The 22,126-nt window shown below is 36.4% G+C and overlaps 2 protein-coding genes across 3 annotated transcripts in view; one reads left to right on the top strand and one right to left on the bottom strand.

The window, feature by feature from the left end:
- Positions 1–22,126, top strand: part of LOC137405907 (ATP-dependent RNA helicase DHX58-like) — a 126,136-nt gene that overhangs the window by 28,632 nt on the left and 75,378 nt on the right. Inside the window, exons 15-19 of one of the 2 annotated variants that reach the window (XM_068092362.1) lie at positions 1,381–1,548; positions 3,148–3,267; positions 4,678–4,932; positions 5,290–5,385; positions 6,498–6,728. In XM_068092362.1, the coding sequence (XP_067948463.1) occupies positions 1,381–1,548; positions 3,148–3,267; positions 4,678–4,932; positions 5,290–5,385; positions 6,498–6,673 (815 nt within the window). In that variant the 3' untranslated portion in view covers positions 6,674–6,728. The remainder of the gene's footprint in view (positions 1–1,380; positions 1,549–3,147; positions 3,268–4,677; positions 4,933–5,289; positions 5,386–6,497; positions 6,729–22,126) is intronic. The other variant, XM_068092363.1, reaches the window with a different exon arrangement.
- On the bottom strand, positions 11,343–21,617 carry LOC137406467 (WD repeat-containing protein 27-like). The gene is made up of 13 exons (XM_068093050.1): positions 21,515–21,617; positions 20,981–21,173; positions 19,887–20,060; positions 19,196–19,363; positions 18,937–19,046; positions 16,744–16,913; positions 16,429–16,553; positions 15,791–15,888; positions 13,712–13,833; positions 13,527–13,624; positions 12,056–12,158; positions 11,785–11,883; positions 11,343–11,430 (listed from the first exon to the last, which is right to left on the bottom strand). Exons 2-13 carry the CDS (start codon positions 21,025–21,027, stop codon positions 11,383–11,385), a joined length of 1,362 nt encoding a protein of 453 aa, XP_067949151.1. The 5' UTR covers positions 21,028–21,173; positions 21,515–21,617; the 3' UTR covers positions 11,343–11,382.

Genomic DNA, 22,126 nt, shown 5'->3' on the forward strand with positions numbered 1-22,126 from the left:
CCACTAGTAATCACTAGTTACCACTAGCTACCATGTAGGAAATATATTTGAACTACACATGCAATCATGGGCTACCAGTTCTTATCAAGTATAAAAGGAGCAGCTCATTCATTACACCGACTTCATGTATCATTCCTCTGACTTGCATTGATATCATCTATAGCTTTAGTTTAGGAAGGTGGACCCACTTTGGCGAACCCAACAGACTTGTGAAACCAATAGTAGACCGAGCTGTTTTGACTTGACATACTTTATGGCGTTGTCACGGTAATTGCTACAAACCATATTATATGTTTTATTTGATGCTTCTAACTTACCAAAGCTTATAGCGGATAAGTTTATTTTCTTTTTTGGTAGAGCGTGGTAACATATTACGTTAACACGCATATTATGTTAACATATTATGTGATCAAAAGGGAATATTTCTCATTTAGTTTACCTGGAACTGTGAAAGCAATTCAGGATTTGAATTGTTCAGTAGATAGACTTATTTAAGTTATTGTGTATGAAAGAGAAATATAACCTAGCCAGTCACATTTAAATTTATCATCAATAAAAAGAGACTCGGAAAGAGGCACATCAATTTAGCTTTTGCACAAATTAGAATGTATTCTTTTCATGAAAGTCTCATCCCATAACTACTATAAAACGCTGCCTTAGAACTATCCATCAGCACCCTTAAAGAATGGAGAGCTAGTGCCAGATATCCACAATTTACTCAATGGATTGGATAGAATGTCTTTATAATAGTTGTTGTCTCTCATTAGTGCTTTTACTGCTTTATCACCAAGGATATGTACATTATGATATATTATTACTGACAGTAGTAACTTTAGTTTACCAAACTGCTAACTGTTATTACTGACAGTAGTAACTTTAGTTATACATACTGTTAACTGTTATTACTGACAGTAGTAACTTTAGTTATACATACTGTTAACTGTTATTACTGACAGTAGTAACTTTAGTTATACATACTGTTAACTATTATTACTGACAGTAGTAATTTTAGTTATACATACTGTTAACTGTTATTACTGACAGTAGTAACTTTAGTTATACATACTGTTAACTTTTACTGCTGACAGTAGTAACTTTAGTTATTCATACTGTTAACTATTATTACTGACAGTAGTAACTTTAGTTATATATACTGTTAACTGTTATTTCTCACAGTAGTAACTTTAGTTATACATACTGTTAACTTTTACTACTGACAGTAGTAACTTTAGTTATTCATACTGTTAACTATTATTACTGACAGTAGTAACTTTAGTTATATATACTGTTAACTGTTATTTCTCACAGTAGTAACTTTAGTTAGTCATACTGTTAACTATTATTACTATCAGCATTACTAGTACTATTTTGCTGTTTCAGGGATGAACCCTCAGCAGCGCATCAATGTCAGAGCCAAGTTTGAAGGTTCCAAGTATAACATATTGGTCGCTACTTCGGTGTTGGAGGAAGGAATAGACATTCAGGCGTGTATCATGGTGATTAGATACATGTATGTTAAGGACTTGATCGCTAAAATACAGAGCATGGGTAAGTTGTCGTGAAATTACAGTCGTTGCAAGTGTTTCTAGTCTGGTAAGATGCCTTGACTTCCTGTTTTGTTGAGTGTATAATTTGAGTGTTGAGCGTTTGTTGGATATTTTGATATAAGGGGTGTCAGTCTCACGCCTCATCTTCAATTACGACATCTCAGGCAACATGGTAGTCAGTTTTATGGGAAGTAGGTGTCCAGTTCTCCCACCTTCAAACTAAACCTGTTCACAACGACCTCTTTTGTTCTGTATAATGTAAATATTAATGTATATACATGTACATATATTTAATTGCTTTTAGATAAATGGTGTTAGGTCGAGAAATCAATCCTAAAAGATCGTTACTAGGATAGTATATAATTATAGTTTATAAATATATATGAGAATACTTATCGTCATGACAACGCTGTTACGGTAAGAGAATAGTGGCATGTCGTGCTAGTTTATAAATATATATGAGAATACTTATCGTCATGACAACGCTGTTACGGTAAGAGAATAGTGGCATGTCGTGCTAGTTTATAAATATATATGAGAATACTTATCGTCATGACAACGCTGTTACGGTAAGAGAATAGTGGCATGTCGTGCTAGTTTATAAATATATATGAGAATACTTATCGTCATGACAACGCTGTTACGGTAAGAGAATAATGGCTGTCGTGCTGTCAAAAAGAATTTTAAATAGTTATTTTAAATATTGGCAATGATGAGTTTGCATTTGTTTTTATAGCTTTCAACATATAACATCATTTTCTTTTGCCAAACCTTTCTGAGAGCTTGTGGTTCCCCAGGTCAGTCATTGTGCCACTTGCAAAGCCATGCTGGTAACTTTATGGTTCCCCCAGGTCATTGTGCTACTCGTATAACCTTGTTAGTAGCTCTATGGTTCCCTCAGGTCATTGTGCTACTGCTATAACTTTTTCGGTATTTCCATGGTTTCCCAGGTCTTTGTGCCACTTGTATAATCTTGTTGGTAGCTCTATGGTTTCCCAAGGTCATTGTGCTACTTGTATAACTTTGCTGGTAGCTCTATTACACAAATAACTCGACTGCAATGCCAGCAAGTTCATTACCATGTCACAGAAAAGGCTAATTTTATTTGGATATGTGCTGCCTACTGGTTTACAAACAGTTGTACCAACATAATCACACATCAACTGCGCTGAGCAGTAGACTCTATATAAAACCCTGATTTACTCTGAAAGTAATACATGTCCATGTAATTGGAAAACTACTGCCCGCTGTGGTTGCCTTCTATGGTCCTGGTAAAATTCCACTTTGCTAAAAGCCTCATGCTAAGACTTCACTGTAAAGCCCATCAGAGTAGGTCACGACTGTAGCAATTAATATTTGCCTATATTTCTTATATATTTCATAAGTTGAGATAGTCGGCTAGAATACTCACTCATGCAATAAACTTTTCAAGTGGCCTTGTTGTATTGGTCTTATTTTACTGATGACTTGTCTGCAGTGAATATTTGAGAATGGCCAGGTGGTTACAACTCTCAATGAGGGGTTACAACATCAAGGGAAAAGATTAAAAATATTTAGAAAGCAGATACTCTAGAGCAAAATTAAGTGATATTTTTAACAGGTAGGGCAAGGCATTCAGAAGGTACTTTAGTTTCTCTATTGGATGAAAAGCTCTTGAAACAAGAAAGGGAGAACAACTTCAAAGCTGGACTGATGTTTGAGGCACTCGATGAATTGAGAGGTAGGTAGCTTCTAGCACACACAAATGTTGAACAATAGTGTTTATTCTCTTGTGCTTTAATATCTATAGTATGTATTCTCATATATATATAGCTTTTATTCTTTTATACCCTCATATCTATAGCATTTATTCTCTTATACCCTCTATTATTGTGGCGGAAGCTGTCCGACCTCTTTCGCATGCCCGAGACATCAGCCGACCACAGCTGTACTCGGCTGGTAGGAAAACGGCTCGGCTTCGCCAGGCTGAGGAAGAGATAACGTGGTCCTACCAGATTAGGAAAAAAGAGGGACGACTCGGCTAGAAGAGTGACTGCTAGACACTGGCTGGCCCACGAGAAACCACGTGACCCCTGAGATGGTGTAGCCGGAGCATACAATATATAAAGAGAAGGCAACTCTTGAGGACAGCAGAGCAATGAGAGTCTCCAACATAGATTCTTTATCTTGTTACATGATTTATTTATGCTTCATATATTTACACTAAAGTATATTTATATAGTACTCAAGTGTATTCATATATTACTCAAGTATATTTATATATTACTCAAGTGTATTCATATATTACTCAAGTGTATTCATATACTACTCAAGTGTATTCATATATTACTCAAGTATATTCATGTATTACTCAAGTATATTCATGTAATACTCAAGTATATTCATATATTACTCAAGTATATTCATATATTATTCAAGTAGATTTATATATTATTCAAGTATATTTGTATATTACTCAAGTGTATTCATATATTACTCAAACAAGTGGCTGGTTCTGGTGGTGAGGTAAAGGGTCACTGCGTATCCTTTACAATATCTCGCATTAAGATTTGCGTGTGGATATTCGTACTCCTTCTTTTCATACAATAAACTGTGGATGCCAACCAACCCCCAGCTCGGCCAAAGACAGGGCCGACCAGCCGACTACAACAACCTCTCCCCGCCAGTAGAAAGCCGCCTCTGCCTAGTAAGGTTGAGAGGGAAACGGCTTGATTCTATCGAAATGAAAGCTTTCAAGGAGAGACTGGCCTAGCCGAGAGCACGACTGTCCATCTACCGGTCGACACTGGAAAGACCTGCTGGCCCTGGAAGAAAGAGACGAGGCTTCCCCTTATCTGCTATATATAAAGACCACCTGGTACCAGCACAGCAGAGCACAAGAAAGCCTTACAGCAAACAGTTGATTGTATTGCGCACACATTGATTTACAGTATATTTATTTACAAATATATTATTTATACTCCAACAAAGTGACTAGTTCTAAGTGAAGCAGTAAAGGTTTATGGCGAATCCTTTACAAAACTCTATACACCTCAAGATACAACTATACACAACTTTATGCACCTTGAGATACAACTATACACAACATTATCCACCTTGAGATACAACTATTTATTTTTGTCTTCTATAGGGTTGTCTGAGCCAGCGTTTCAGGAGGAACTGAGAAGGCGCCGTCCCATTCTCTTACAGACTCTAAATACTATGTTCAACCCATCAGATCGTCTAGATGTTAGTCCTGATGTAGAAGTATGCTGCGCGATATGCTCGAGTTTTTTAGGCCATCTCAAGGATGTGAGGGTATTCAAGAAATCATTTCATCTTATTTTGGATGCTTCACTGCACGAACGAGTTGACTTTATGCCACAAAAGATAGATTTCATGGATGGTGAGTGGACTTTTGTAGGTTTTATTTTTGAAACAAAATAAAACATATTGGATTAAGTAGGCATAGACTCCTGAGAACTCCAGCAACCACAAGATGTTATATTGCTGTTTTTATTAAGTTGATATGGTTGAATTACTGTGGAATATAAAGACAGTCGAGTTAGGTCATGGACTATCCGCAGTTAAAATACCGAAAAGCTTGAGTCGCTAATGCTTTGATTTATCAAGCCAAATGAGTAAAACAAGGGTTTAGTGTTGCACAAACTCTTTCTCTCTTGTCTCTCATTCAGTCTCTCAGTTACATCCTTATATATAGGAAAGTACTGGTGGTAAACGCGTGTGCTCAAATTCCTTGCAGGTGATCAAGGTATTGGGAAGCTCAGCTGCAGGCATGTTGGGGCTGATGGTTCCCAATGCAACAATCTAGTTGGGCGTGTCGTCAGGATAGGTCGTGGTATGTATTCTAATTGGTCAGTTACAGAAGGTCAAGGCTTAATCAGAAAGGACTGGTTAAAGTTTAAAGGAAACTGCCGGTTCCCTTTATTTTCACAAGAATAAACACACCGCGTGTATCACCAATGCAAATATATATTTGAGCAATATATATTTAAATACATAAAGTTAATATTTGTGCACACAAGTAACAACATGTGGAGAGATCGCCGCTATCTCTGCTCAGGTCTTCTCTTCGGGCTCCTTATATAGCAAGCTGGCGCGATAGGCTCCGCCCTGTTCTGCAGAATTGGCTTACTGGTTCTTTGTTAACGAGCTCGGTATACCGAGTTGGCTCACTGTTGACCGAGTCTCCTGTTGTGATCAGACTTGGTCCGGTTGTGACGTAGATCGTAAGGCCGATTCAGCAGCCAGCCCTGATCTCAGTTCTCTGCTGTTAAAAAAGTCATTTGTTGTTGGTTACCTGATCTAGCACTTTGTTGTACCGTAAAGATTGAGCCCCTGGCCAATCAGCGACAAATAATCAGAACAAATACAAGAGAGCTTTACAATTTAAAAAACCACCAGATAGTTTAATATTGCAAATATACGATTCCCGATATTATTATGTTAAAAAACAAGTAAATCTTTGTAAACGTTTTTGTATATTTTAACCTGTAGAGAAATTGTTTTGTGTTCGTGAGAACAAAAGACATTTCATGAATACCCATGTGTCTGTGTGTCTGTGTGTGTCTGTGTGTGTGTGTGTCTGCGTGTCTGTCTGTGTCTGTCTGTGTGTCCGTGTGTGTGTGTGTGTGTCTGTGTGTGTGTGTCTGCGTGTTGAAGGCCATGGAATGAGTTTATTATACGACTAGAATGCCTGTGAGTTGTACTTCCAGAATCACTCACTCTGAAAATCGTCAGCTGTTAAATAGATTGCCTTTACACGATTATATCATTATACAAGTGGCGATATCTCTTTAAATGGTGGCGATTTTCAAATCATTTACCTTTAAAATCGCCACCAAACGAGTAAATCGTCATATTGTGAAGCACTAACGGCAACATGCAATTGCTTGAATGACTAAATATTTTACTAGCTCGCTCACCAATCGTCTTGTGATGTGACTGTAGGTTACAGCCTTGGCATGTGGCATGCAAAAGGAGGTATTTGTGTCCGAGTCGGCAGAGAAACTACCAAAATAACAAAGTGGAAGGACATCGATGATACATATCAACTGGAACCTGTATACAATGAGGAGCTATCAGAACTTGGTCCTGATTATCAATATGTCTTTGCTCAGCTTTAGTATCTTCCCAGCCTTTTTGTTAGATGTAAATAGAAGTAAAGCTACGCTAAGAGTTGTCGTCTCAACACAGTTCAATCGTTCAATAAGAGCTTAAATTTGGTAATAATTTCAGTTTTAAATAATTATATTTTGTTAGATTACTTTTTTGTCAGGCAAAAAACTTGTGGCTTTAAACAAACATTTAATTTTTAATGAACTTATGTGAAGAATAAAATGTTTTGCAGCTCTTGGCTACTACACTTTTGTGCGCTGCTTAGGCAGGACTAAAGCAATAGCTCTCCTATTGTGTTTGTTGAGATTTCTAGTAAAATTTAATTTTATTTTTTATCATTGGTTCAAATATTTATTTTTTTATCACCTTTACCATCGACTATGCTCTAATCGCAAATGTGTGCTCTATCTAGCCCATAACATCTCCTTGCATATTGAGGCCTACATGTATTTACTTTTACCTAAATATTGCTTCTTACCTGCCAATATTGCTTGTTACCTGCCAATTGTTTTCATGTCATTCTATATCATGAACTAAAATTTGTTTTCAAACATCACGGGTTTTGTGTTGCCATACTATAAAATAAATGCAATTATGTGAATGATTATGGCCTTAATGTAAGTCAGTATCAAAGTCACCAATTTATGTGGATTGTCCAACTGTCTGACATGCACTTCACTCGTCCCTGATTCCTTTTAGTGGCTGAAGAAACATTATTTGTAAAAAGCACAGAGGCTTGCCCTCCTCTGAAAGACTTAGTACAATTAGTACCCAACCCTCCTGCTACAGTAAAAATCACTTTTCAGAATTGAATCGACTATAATCAATCACACTGCGTACTTCAGAACTGACAGAATGGGAAGAGATAGTTTTATCAGCCTTCTCTCCTAGTAAGACTGCATCCAAGTATTTATACCTCTTTACTAGCCACGAATCTCTACGAGCAGTCAGAAATGTGGGCTCCTGTCACCACTCCGACAGTAAGCCTACATCAAAAGGCCACCTTCCCTTTTGTAATCCAATTAAAAGTGTTTGACTTGCTACTGCCCCACATCCTTTCACTCATGTCTCCTAGAGTAACCATCTGACTTTACAACACATACTCCTTTATACAGTTTACAGCGAGTAGAGGTTATTGAGAACTGCTTCACTCTCTACCCAGTGAATAACTTCTTAGAACCTAAGCTGTTTCCAAATTTTTTTTACCTTTTTTGGGCAACACTGCTTCATTAAACTCTATTTGAAGAGCCCGTATCTCCTGCATGGATGCTGTTCTGCACTTGGCTAGAGCTAATATGCACCATTAGAAAGAGACCATCGAAGATAAGCAGAAAATTCATAACTACAAAATGGTGGTGAAGATGGAGACTTAAGTAGTTATTTTAATGTTAATTGTACATTAACGAGTGCTCGGGTCAAGTAATCACGAACATATGATGCAAGTGTTAGTGCAGCCACCATCCCATTCCTTATGCATTCTGAGAAGCCAAATATACTGTATGAAATCAATGGGGGGCTGTATATCATTGATGAAATGTGGATAAAAATGTATGATACGAGACCAGATAGGGAGAAGATGGATGAAAATAAGGTTAGAGAAAAGTTACTACTGAGAGCTAATGAACTGAGTAGACAAGCTAAGCGTATGTCATTACAAGATGCTGAGCACCTGAATCGGTGAAACAATAGGCAAGCCTGTTGCAAGGAAATAACTATAATAAAAATAAAGTGAACAAAGTAAACTTTGTACAGAAACCTGCTAAGTCTTATTCAACTCCCAGGAAAGTAGTCAAGTGTTATGCTTGTTTCTAAGTTGGCCTGTGATCCAGCCTGTCGAGCTAACTCATAGCGGTGTAATATATGTAACAAAGTCGGTCACTTTGCAGGCAGTACATTCTGCAAGAGTAAAACGCAGACTAAAACAGTCGAGGGGTCTGATGACGTACAATCTATGAATGGGTTATCTATAGGGAGCAGAACAGACAATAAAATAATTTCTATTGTAAAATAATGAGTGAGAGACAGATTAGCAAATATTTTAATGACATGTTTCAAGTGGACTGTGGTTCAAGTGTATCCATACTGCCATATGACATGTAGGTTTATAAGGCTTTCTCTGACAAGATGGTGAAGCACCTCAGAGATTGTCTGATTATTCTGGCAAGCTTATCCCGGTTGTTGGTTGTTGTACATTAGAAGTGCACGTTGGTGGACAGTGTACTAGTGTATTCTTATATATAGCCAAAAGGGGTTGTACTATTTTAAATACAGATGTTATAAAACTTACTGTAAATAAATTGTGTGAATCCGTATGTAAAGTTATTAACAAGAATAAATCAAATTTAACCAATAAACAGGTTACAAAATACGTTCATAAGATCAAGCGAGAGCCGAATGCTAAGCCGGTAAAGCAGAATTTAACAGCACCTTCTTATTCTGTTTGTGACAAGGTACATTCCGAGTTGGATCGATTGAGGTCAGAAAGTATTATGGAGCCTATTGATTCAGTAGAGTGGGTCTCACCTTTGATGGTGGTGGGAAAGCAATCAACTGATGTCCATATTCGCAGAAATTTATCAGCTCTAAATAAGAGTATTCTGGTGGATTGTTTTCCTCTGCCACACAGAAGAAATAGTGCATTCCATGAAAAAAAGGCAGTGTTTAGCAGTTTGGATTTGAAAGCTGTATATAATCAGGCGCCTCTGACTGACGATTCTAAAGATTGGACAGCATTCATTCCTGCCCGACGCCTGTTCAGGTAGACTAAGATTCTAGGGCTAGGCGTCTAGTTGCTTTGGTGAGCTCATGGATAGACTACTGGATGAGTCACAAGTTCTGTTTCAGGGAGTCATGGTTGACAGGTGGTCTAAGACAAATTATTACGCCAGTATGTCATGTACACGTATAGGAATAGAATGTTAAATCAGTCTCTGAATACTGTATTAATACAATTAAATTATAAATATGCCATAATACATTAAAGGTAGTATAAACATACTATATCTGCAATTCTTAAACATGCAAAGCCTTTGTAATAGTGGTATAAGTGTATAACTTTTCACTATGCATATAATAGCGCACTGAATGACATGAAATAAAACACTCTACATGACATGACGTATTCCACACTACATGAGATGGTGTAAATCATACTATAAAACATGACATAAAACATACTGAGTTACACGATGTAAAACCTACTGCATGCAATGGTGCAGAACACAATGCATAACATGATGCAACACACAATGCATGACATAATGTAAAACACACTGCATGACATAATGTACTATTTACATTCAAAATGAACCTAATAGCCTTATATGTTCAACAAAGAAATAACTATTTTAACGTAGCAATTAATTATACCATCTCTCCAGTTTAGTTTGCCTTCAACATTCATTTGAATGAACAATATTACATTACTAAAGACAGGAGACCATAAGGAATTGTCTGAATTCTGGTTAGCAAGCCAAAAGAGGTTGTCTGATCTACAACCCTCTGTTCACAGGGATCGCAACTCCAAACTTGCTGCTGCTTTTTGAAGAAAAAATACCACTTTCTCTTGGTACTGACAAGTTGAAGTGGCCAGAGAGATCCAACTGGCTTGCTGGTGCAATTTAAGAGATCTCCAACCGAGTCATTTATTGATGATGATGTTTGCTGTTGCACTGTGACGCTGGTACAATCTGGAAGCTGGTGGAATGCAGAAGATTTCTAGCTAGTTGATTCTTTCAGAAAGATTCAACAATGGTTGTAATATGTCTTGTAGCGCACAAGAATGAATATAACCATACATGCAGAGGTATTTATATCCTAGAGGGCGGGCCTTAATAAGTTCAAGAGGGTAAAGAGGTTGGCTAGTTATATGAGAGTTACAATAGAAACAGGCTACACCCTTAACACACGATTAAGGTATATAATGGCTACTCCTATTATATAATGATTACGCAGACAAAAAAGAATAATTAAGGATATGTACAGTTTATTGTTTGTACCAGTCCACATCTTGCTGAAGAGAAAATAAAAATAGAAATAAAATATTTAATCTAATGGAGTAGTGTCTGTCTGTCCATGTACTTTTAAGGTGTTGAAAATAGAACCCTGTGACTCTATATATTCTCAAACTCCATAAGATATTTGTAATGTATTTCTTGTCCAAGTAATTATTAAATTTAAACCGAAATAATTAACATCTGAATTGCTATTTCAAAAATGAGTTATTGATTTTGTATTTTGGCAGTCTATATTCATAAACATAATGTAGATGTTTATGAAATTTGTAGATGTAGATGTAGAAATAATGTAGATGAAACAATTTTGAAGATTTTTATTGGAACAAGAAAACTAGCAGACCTTTTACGGTAAAACTTAAATTGAATAATATTAAAACTTATATTTTTGTTCAATTTGTAGAAGAATGAATTATGAAATGAATTATTACAAATAGAATTGTGCAGACTGCAGCGTTTGCATGCCTTTCAGCTATACTATTAGATTAAGTATAATATGATAGCTTACCGTGTATACTGAACAAAAAGAGTTGATAAAATAGTAATGTAAGAGATCATATTATAAAATAAATAATTCAAACATAAAATGAATGCTAAGAGGTCTATAAATAAGAAGGAATAATGGACGGTTGAACAGATCACCGATAGTTCTACTAAGTAGAATGCTCTGGGAGACTCCACTGGACTCTCTAGTAACTGAGGATTCAGCACTCATACATAGCCAGGGATCCTTGAATGGAGCCAACTGCTAACTACAAACACAAAGGCTAATTGCCATATAGTAGCATCTTAAGCTTAGTAGAAAAACAGAAATCGAATCTGTGTCCCAAACATGGATGTGTACACTCGGGTAGCCTGAATAAAATATTAAATATACAAAACTTTGGCTGTACGAACCAAGGCTATGGTAGTGGAAATAAAGGCTATGGCTGTACAAACCAAGGCTATAGCTGTGACAGTAGGAACAAAGGCTTTTGGTAATTATAATACATGTTTAAGTTAAGGAATGCAAGAAAGTCAGACAAAAGGAAGAAATCATAACTAAGTCAGTAATCACTGCTATAAGCTAAGTGAGGAATATAATCATGGGATACCAAAGCAAATACCTGAGCATGAAGGGGATGGTAGAAGACTTGGGTACACGCATCTGACATGCCTTTTAACCGACTCACCACGTCACCCGTCCCGACATCATAAATATAAACCTGGCAAAATGTAATACGGTAGTAGTGCTGATATTATTAGGTGCAAAAAGGAACTCGTGCAGAGACAAACAGGATCCTGAAGTCCTAATAAGGTGTTTCATGACTAGTGCACGTTCTGAGACACATAATGGTAAGGGGAGTGAGACACCAGAGCAATATCTAATGAACTCACATATCTGTCCTCTGAGCCCACTGCCACATATTGTCCATCAGGAGAGAAATGGCAAGAGCAGGGTAAGGCTTTACTCGAGTGAGCCTCCAACTTCCTCACGGACCTGTGAGTACATTGCAAGACACCTGCATGCTGACGCCAGCTGTATCCGTGTGGTTAAAAGGATTCAATGTCTCTATAGTTATGAGTAGAGTGCTCTGTTTCAAGGAATACACACTAGTTCAGCGCTGTAACTTACTCAATAGATAGACACTTGAAAGAAATGCAACCCTACCTCGGTTTCCAAACATCTAAAACCTCCGACTAATAAGAGTGCAAACAAGAAGCAATTGCATAGTTTTTTTTATACTTCTGATGCTGAACTAACAATTTTAACTTGAAGGACAAGATAAGCTCAGAAAAACCAAGTTTGTGGCCATTTCATGATCTCTCTTTCTCAATATATTTAATATTCAACCTTTGTGTGTAGACAAGTTTTTTGTAGTTTACAGAATGCTGCCTTGAATTTGTGTTTTGATTGGTTTATTAAAGTACTAGTTGACTGCCCTGACATTGCACGGATAATAAAAACAGCTTGTAAACAGTGGCAGGTAATTTAGTTGCCTTTGGCTAAGTTGAATAATTACCCAATAGCAAAATTAGCAAATTGTCAATTTGAGTAAGTTAAGCTAGTGAGTTAAGCTTGCTTTTATTGCCAAACTTACTATATTAACAGCAATGAAGTCATGAAGCCAGTTTTTGTGAAGTTACGCATCACACAACGTAGTTATGTTTATTTTAATTCATGTAATAAGTACATGTACAATTAATCCATTGTATCGCAAGTAGGCCGTGTGGCTTAGCTCGCCTGTCTCTAGAGCTGGAGGTGCTGAGTTCAAATTTAGTGCAAAATGGATTTTTCGTCCTTAAAACTTCTTCACGGTACTGGACACCCGAAAGGCAGACCAACAGATAAACACTGATATTTATATATAGATTATTTCATATTTATTTCATATTACAATATCACGCAAGATCTTTTGACAGATTTTTTATTTTATACACAAATCTAATGAAATGCGATCAACCTAAGAGCTTCTGCAGATACAACAGGCAAGACACTCCAAAGCCTGGCATTGTATATTAATGTAGAACTTATGAGAGATTCAGTATACTTTAATGTAGTGAGAGATGAGAGTATGAGAGATTCTCATGAGATTCAGAGTACTTTACTTATTACCTGATCTTTTAGTATGTAGTTTATTATGTAAAGTACGTCAATGTATTAAAACTATTTGCATTATTTGAATGTGAACAGTCTGAACTTCAAACAGCCATCTGAAACTGATTTTGCTCAGAAGCCAAAGGTAAATTTGTACCCTACTCCGCAACAAAGAGTGAGAGCATTTTAGCTTAGTCTCAAATGCTAGTATGGAGGTTGGCCACCTCAACCACTGATTTTGTTTGATAACTCAGCTAACTGCAGACCAACCTTTGTGTGCGCAGGTCCCAAAGTTTGACTCCATCATTGATTGCTGAGGTCATAAACATGTCATAGGCGCAATGAGGAAGGCTGCTATACACACTCCCCTACAATGAGTAATTTCCTAACTTCCTATTCAAATACTTCATAGAATTGATTAACACGAAAAGCTCTCTGGCTCACACCAGCCTCACCTCATTAATGGTGATGCGGTGAGCAGGCTTGGTATGGGACTGCTCTATGATCCTTGAGTGACACCCACGGTTCATGTCAAACACCTGCACAGACTTGTCAGAGCCAGCTGCCAGTACCAAGTCTTCAACAGACACTCAATGTTGGATGAGCATAAAAATGTAAAAAATCACTTACCGGTAATTGTAATAAATTTAAGAAGGTAAATGGAAAGAAATCAAAAACATTTCCTACAAATGAATCTGGTTTAAAAAAATTCAATGAAAAAACTTTTATAAGATGCCCCGTTTGACCAAAATGCTGAGAGATGATGTATAAATGTATTTGCACAAATTTAAAGCCTTTTTGATAAAACTGAAAGCTACACATCAACAGGTTTCTATGAATATGATGCCAACTCAATATATAAGAAAAGAACTTTCAGCTACTTGGCAGAATAAGTAATCATTCCAAATTCACTAAGAAACATGGAAATGATGAATATATGGTAAGTTGAACTGAAGAGAGATGAACATATGGCAAGTTGAACTGAAGGGAGAGATATGAACATATGGCAAGTTGAACTGAAGGAGAGAGATGAACATAAAGTAAGTTGAACTGAAAGAGAGAGATGAACATATAGTAAGTTGAACTGAAGGAAAGAGATGAACATATGGTAAGTTGAACTGAAGAAGAGAGATGAACATAAAGTAAGTTGAACTGAAAGAGAGAGATGAACATATGGTAAGTTGAACTGAAGAAGAGAGATGAACATATGGTAAGTTGAACTGAAGGAGAGAGATGAACATAAAGTAAGTTGAACTGAAGGAGAGAGATGAACATATGGGAAGTTGAACTGAAAGAGAGAGATGAACATATGGTAAGTTGAACTGAAAGAGAGAGATGAACATATGGTAAGTTGAACTGAAGGGAGAGAGATGAACATATGGTAAGTTGAACTGAAGGAGAGAGATGAACATAAAGTAAGTTGAACTGAAGGAGAGAGATGAACATATGGTAAGTTGAACTGAAGAAGAGAGATGAACATATGATAAGTTGAACTGAAGGGAGAGAGATGAACATATGGTAAGTTGAACTGAAGAAGAGAGATGAACATAAAGTAAGTTGAACTGAAGGAGAGAGATGAACATATGGGAAGTTGAACTGAAAGAGAGAGATGAACATATGGTAAGTTGAACTGAAGGGAGAGAGATGAACATATGGTAAGTTGAACTGAAGGAGAGTGATGAACATAAAGTAAGTTGAACTGAAGAAGAGAGATGAACATATGGTAAGTTGAACTGAAGAAGAGAGATGAACATATGATAAGTTGAACTGAAGGGAGAGAGATGAACATATGGTAAGTTGAACTGAAGAAGAGAGATGAACATAAAGTAAGTTGAACTGAAGGAGAGAGATGAACATATGGGAAGTTGAACTGAAAGAGAGAGATGAACATATGGTAAGTTGAACTGAAGGAGAGAGATGAACATATGGTAAGTTGAACTGAAGGGAGAGAGATGAACATATGGTAAGTTGAACTGAAAGGGAGAGATGAACATATGGTAAGTTGAACTGAAGGAGAGAGATGAACATAAAGTAAGTTGAACTGAAGGAGAGAGATGAACATAAAGTAAGTTGAACTGAAGAAGAGAGATGAACATATGGTAAGTTGAACTGAAGGAGAGAGATGAACATATGGTAAGTTGAACTGAAGGAGAGAGATGAACATATGTTAAGTTGAACTGAAGAGAGATGAACATATGGTAAGTTGAACTAAAGGGAGAGATGAACATAAAGTAAGTTGAACTGAAGGAGAGAGATGAACACATGGTAAATTAAATTGAAGGGAGGAGAGTATATGGGAAGTTGTTATCCTATCATAAAGTTGTATAAGTACTGAGCAGGGAGTGTATAGCAGTATAACTACTGCATATCATGCAGGAGGATTAGCCAGACAGAAAGAGAACAAATAACATAATGCAGAAATAGGTCATATAGGAATAACAAACATTCGCTGCCATACTACACAAAGTTTGACTGTCAGCAGACAGTCTCATTTGAAAGAAGACAACAGCATACGATGATGGAACATGTCTTACGGGAGTAAAAAGTGTTCACTGCATAGAAAGATGTGATAGTTTGGGCAGACTCCATGCTAAGCTGAGTAACCAGCTTGTACTTGCTACCATTCTCATACCTGCAACACAAACATTCAGACTAGAACACTAAATTGACAGTCATCTGATATGGTGGTGACAGTCTGATTTCAACCAACTCAACTTTCAATCCACTCCAACAGCAAGCATGTATGAAAACACAACCTTGACACTGGGAAGTTTATAAACATAAACAAGTGTGATAAAGTAAAGAACAGAGTGAAACAAAAAACATGTAACCTTATAATTGATTACAGAATAGAATCTTGATTTTTGGCTTATATCATTGATTTAGCAAGTTTCTTCTGCGCTGCAGGTTACTCATCCTAACTAACCAAGATAACACTGTTAGCCTGAGGTCCCATTGCTTCACATCGTCGTCACTGTTATTAATATAAATGCTGTTCTTATCATAAAACATACAACACAGAAAGCAAGCTCATGTCTATAGCAGAAATAGAGCAATTAACTTGCAGTAATGTTGCTATCGATATGCTTGGCACCATTCAAATTTAGTCTCGTATCAGGCAATCATAATACTTGCATACCTCATACTACACTATATAACAATAAACACTGACCTCTTAAGATCACTTTTTGACGTGTCTATATAATACTTGTACAAAAGAAGGTGATTGCCAGAAGACATCAATATAAATTTGTCTAGGTAGTAGAATTGGGCATGCTTAACTTCACCAGGCAGAGACTAAAATATGCACAAGAAAAGACAACTACTGTTATTATGGATTCCTCTTTGCATTCGGTGCAGAAAAAGCGTAGATGTTACGTTATTTATTTCTATAACGAGTTTGCGTGCCCAGGTAAAAATAGTGAGTGACTTGAAGCTAATGTCTAACAAAATCAAAGAAAAGTATATGGCCAGTCAGCAAACCCACCTGAATAGTCTGAGTTCCAGAACTATCCGACATGTTACCATGTAATCTGTTGATGATGAGCATTGGATTCTCATAGTCTTTGCTCCATAAATTCACAGCAGAACTACTCGCTGTCAGCATATAACGGGACAGAAAGCTCCACTTACAGGAATGTACGGCCCCAGTATGACCTGCTGACACAAACTCACCGTGTCATAAATTGATCCTAAACCAAGCAACAGTCTGCATGTGGTGTTACATGTCGGGGAGTTTGGCTAATAAATAAAATAATAGAATCTGCAGCCATGTTAATTGATCTAAAAGAATGCAATACATTTGACATGCTACTGTGATATGATACTGTGATATTGTGATATGATACTGTGATATTGTGATATGATACTGTGATATTGTGATATGATACTGTGATATTGTGATATGATATTGTGATATGATACTGTGATACTGTGATATGATACTGTGATATTGTGATATGATACTGTGATATTGTGATATGATACTGTGATATTGTGATATGATACTGTGATATTGTGATATGATACTGTGATATTGTGATATGATACTGTGATATTGTGATATGATACTGTGATATTGTGATATGATACTGTGATATTGTGATATGATACTGTGATATTGTGATATGATACTGTGATATGATACTGTGATACTGTGATATTGTGATATGATACTGTGACACAACAAATATGAAAACAAGCATTAGATGTGTCCTTAGGATAAATTGACTAATAAGTAGGAGACATTGACTAATAAAAGAACAAACTGACCAATGAGGAAGTTAATTGATCAATGAGGCAGCTACATTGACCAATGGGAAGACACGTTGATCAATATGAGTGAACTAGGTAAATGCCTGGCTGTGCCTGGATAATAATGGGCCTTGCACAGATAATTTATTTTGATATAACATATAACAACAGTTACCGTTCTAACTTTCAAACTTCATATTATGAGAAAGGTGTTTTGTGTAGTGGAAATAAATTGAGAGAAAAAATAAAACAACTGTAAAGGTTTTCAAATTTTGTCAAACAACTGCAACTTTCAAACTTGATATTATGAGGAAAATGTTCCGTGCAGGTCAAATAAATTAAGAAACAAAATAAAATAACTATAAATGTTTAAATGTAAATTTGAAATAATGAACAAGTAACAGCTAAATTAAGTCTGTTTTGCTATAAATGATTACAATATATTGCATTGCAATGTATTGTTAATATTGCACTATATGTTTATATTACATTCCTATAGACTGATTACAATAAAATATGATTTGGTAATGATACAATTAATACAAACTGAGAAAACAAAATAAAAATCCTGAACATTTTAAATTAATAATAACGACCTGTACATAGAAGTGTGTGTCTATAAAAAAGGTTACTGTTCCACCATCCATCAAAACGTTGAATACAACTATACTGGTACCTCTCGATACTAGTACAAATGTAAAAACGAGATATCGTACTGTCTTTGTCTGACCGAACGGAGAGAGAATTTAGAGGCTATCCCTACTCGAGATAATATAATTGTCCGTGTGAGAAGTATTAGCTTTTACCGATTTAGCAATCGAACCTTGTGAAACACCGAAAATAGAAGTGTAACAGCACATTTGAAAATTACAAATTACAAAATAGGTAATTGTAGCAAAAATCTAGTTGTTAAACAATTTCAAAAAATAACAAATGCAAAGGTAATGTTAGTTAACAACCAAAAGCGAACACCTATGCATACGGTCTATGATAAGAGCAATAGAATGCTAAGGACTGAATAGCTCAGTGGTTACATGCGTTGTTTGAAACTGGTGGTTGCAATCTTGGTGAGTTCACGCAGCCACCACATTCATTCTGTATGATTATATGAGTTCATTCTGTATGATTATATGCGTTCATTCTGTATGATTATATGTGTTCATGCTGTATGATTATATGCGTTCATGCTGTATGATTATATGCGTTCATTCTGTATGATTATATGCGTTCATGCTGTATGATTATATGCGTTCATTCACGCATACAATCATACAGCACGCAGCCAGCTTTTAATTCCAGAATAAACCAAAGTACTGGAGCTAGAGATTTATACATAGAGATGAGGGAAATGGATCAAAAAAGGGAGGAATGTAAAATAATTAGTGAGTAGATGCTAAAATGGCTGAAAAGAAAAGAGAGAATTGACCTGAGTAGGCAGTACACTTCTTGTGACTCAGTGGTAATTTGAAGGAATAAACTTGGCTATTGGCACAGGAAACGGAGAGGTTTTGTCCATCTGTGGAGAAGTCCATCCCCCTGTTAGTGATAGAAAAATCCTTGTGAAAAAATGAGGTAAACGCGCATGCGAGGTAATAAAAGATAGGGAAACCATACATTTTCAAATAAGAGCGAAGGAGGCTTGAAGCTGAGGAGGATAAATATTGGTGATACTAGTGACAGCTTACAATATCTGAGTAGGTCGCGTGTCTGCAGTTATTATCTCCCCTTTTAACTTTTGAATAGGCCCAGCATGAGACGGATAGGATTTCTTTAGTTGGCTCGTAGTGACTGACTTGTTAGGCTTAAAACTAACTGACTGATTATTTGCTGTCCGAGGTTGAAACATCTTCACCCTGAGGCATACAAGATCAAGTTCCAGCTGTGAGATCTGATGAGCTCATGGTGAGGACATATATACACAACAGTTGAATGTATAAACTTATTGAGAGTATATACACCTGCGCCTACATGTATGAACACACAGTGAGTATTTATAACCTACATCTAGTACAGGTACATGTATAATACATTAGAGTGTAATAATGAACAAGACTCACAATTTACAGAAACAAGATGACAGGTACCATATCATTTGATTCAATTTACTAATCTAATGTACTTGTACGTGTACATGCATACGTAATATAGATACACATTTATATGCATACATGACATGCCTGTACATGTATATACATGGGTAACATTCGTGTACATGTGCATATGTGAAATACATGTACATTAATATACCTGCAGCCTCCTAATATGTTATTTTATACACCTACTACCTCTACACTATGTTGTTATATACACTTGAAGCGTTTAAATTACAATGATTCTCCAAAAAAACTCCTAAAATAAAATGTGCTCTATGCTTACTTAGCCTGAGTGCTTGCATAACCAGATGATCTCACTTTTGTATGATAGACTAAGGGCTGGTCCTTGACACCTTTTTGTGTCTGTTTAGGTTTCCTGTTAACACTCTTAACCTTAGATGGAGGTACTTTCGGGAGAAGGCTAGAAAGTAGGGGCGAACCTGTCTGTACTGGAATCCTGTAAATGGATACGTCATGAGCAAGTAACTTCCAATTAAATAACACTTGCACGCTATCTAGCACCGGACAAAAAGCGGAATACAGTAGAACCTTACTTACAAAAGACTGTACGTACCAAACTTCTAAGTCATGAAATGTCTCGTAATATAAATTTAACTTTGACTCAGGAATGAGGTTTCTAGATATGAAAGGCTGGAAAGCCTTTTGTATTTAGGCCGGTTTGTTTTCTCTGGCACCAGGTACAACGCATCTTACTCTGTTTCATCTTTTAGCAAACGTCAGCAAATGGCAAGTGTCTTGCTTTCATTTATTGTATACTTTGGAGTTATCATATATCACATACAGAGTAGGAAAACTCTAGTTTCTAGCGATTCAAGTTCTGGGTTTTTTGTATAAGTTTTTCAATTATGAAGTGAAGACATCATCCTACTTACATTCTTAGAACATTTATTTTTAGCAAAATAAAGCAAGATACATATTGTAACACGACAACCAATTCTTCTGACCGCCATCCAACATCCCGTGGTCTTTTTTTATCCTCTTCTAAACAGCCAACACCAAAGGTGAACAAATATACCATTCGTAGTTGTTATTTGTTATTTTTCTGTGGGTTCTTCTATTCATGTTATTCTATTTATTATATAGTCATATAGTTAAGGTCGGGCATTCACCTAGTATAGTCATATAGTTATAACACGTAATACTTACAAGTTTTAATCCTTACATGAATTTATCATTTATACAAATATTACCGTATTATGTTTTGTGGGGACATGAAACAAATCAGGGCATTTATATTTCTAAAATGGGTTTTTACTAACGAAATGGCTTGCGGAACAAATTAAAGTTGTAAGTAGAAGTTCCAATGTATTTAACGCTTGGGTTGAGGAAGAACTGATAAATATTGACAAGACATACATAGCTACTATGGACAATCGACCCTCCTTAACTTCCTGGCTAGCCATGTAGGCAGCAACAAGGTTGAAGCTTGACAGCCTCAATTTTCGTCCAATCAGATCTTCTGAGACACACTTGAGGCGACCTTCGCTCTCATCGATCTCAGCCTCACATAGTTGGAGAGAAGCTGAGAAGATACACCCAAGACCAGAGTCTGCAAGTCAGACCAATGTACGACTGAATGGATTAACACAAACAAATGGGAGTCATGAGCCTAAAAGAGTGTACAACTCCAAATTAACTGGTCATAGATTACAATGAGATTTGTAGTGGGAATATGGTTGCTAAAGCCAAAAGTAAATCTCACAACGCTATTTAATAAACCTCAATACATTACTAAAACTGACTTCTGTGTTAAACTAACCAGTGTACAGTAAAAAAAATATTGCCATGGCAACAATTCTTAAATCTAAGGTTATCTTAAGGTCATCCTCAATGAACTAGAGCGGTTTACATCAGTGATCTCTATTGAAGTTTGCTAGATGGAGGACGCACCGGAGAGTGAGTAAATGGAAATGACATCACAAGTTCGTGTGTTGAAGAGGAGAACATGAGAAGTTGTGAGTACCAACAGCAGGTCTACCGTATGAAAGAGAGACCTGAAATATGTAAAAGTTATTGAATAGATAGTTGTCAGCTTTCTTCATCAAAAATATACAAAACAATTAGTCTTCATATCTACAGTCAGCATATTTCAATACATACTAATAGGAACACATGCTAGAAAAAGTGATGAAAAAGTATGCCAGCATGAGTGAGGCAGTCAAACTGCATGAACATGAGTTCAAAAGAATATCTTGCGAATCTATCTGAATGTACTGGTTGTAAGAGTTGTGTCCACTCCCTCTGTGTTATTAATGCTGTCCTACCTAAATGTATTGGTTGTAAGAGTTGTGTCCACTCCCTCTGTGTTATCAATGCTAACCTGACTAGATGAATTTGTTGTAAGAGTTGTGTCCACTCCCTCTGTGTTATTTATATTTATAAATTATAAATATATAATTTATTCATGTAAAACCTTAGATAAAAAACAACTTCATTACTATTAGTTTCATGTCTGTTACGCAGACAATCATCAGATGATTGTCTGCGTAACAGACATGAAAC

This window comes from Watersipora subatra, chromosome 10, assembly GCF_963576615.1.
Source record: "Watersipora subatra chromosome 10, tzWatSuba1.1, whole genome shotgun sequence".
NCBI classification, from domain to species: Eukaryota; Metazoa; Bryozoa; class Gymnolaemata; order Cheilostomatida; family Watersiporidae; genus Watersipora; species Watersipora subatra.

What these genes read in the sequence shown, in the direction of transcription:
- LOC137406467 (XM_068093050.1), bottom strand. Translation starts at nt 21,027, where the DNA reads ATGGCTAGCCAGGAAGTTAAGGAGGGTCGATTGTCCATAGTAGCTAT. An exon ending in GAAGTGTACTGCCTACTCAG is followed by an intron (nt 16,914 to 18,936) that starts GTCAATTCTCTC and finishes TTGTGTCAGCAG; the next exon opens with GTCATACTGGGGCCGTACAT. An exon ending in TGGGCTCAGAGGACAGATAT is followed by an intron (nt 11,884 to 12,055) that starts GTGAGTTCATTA and finishes ACATTTTGCCAG; the next exon opens with GTTTATATTTATGATGTCGG.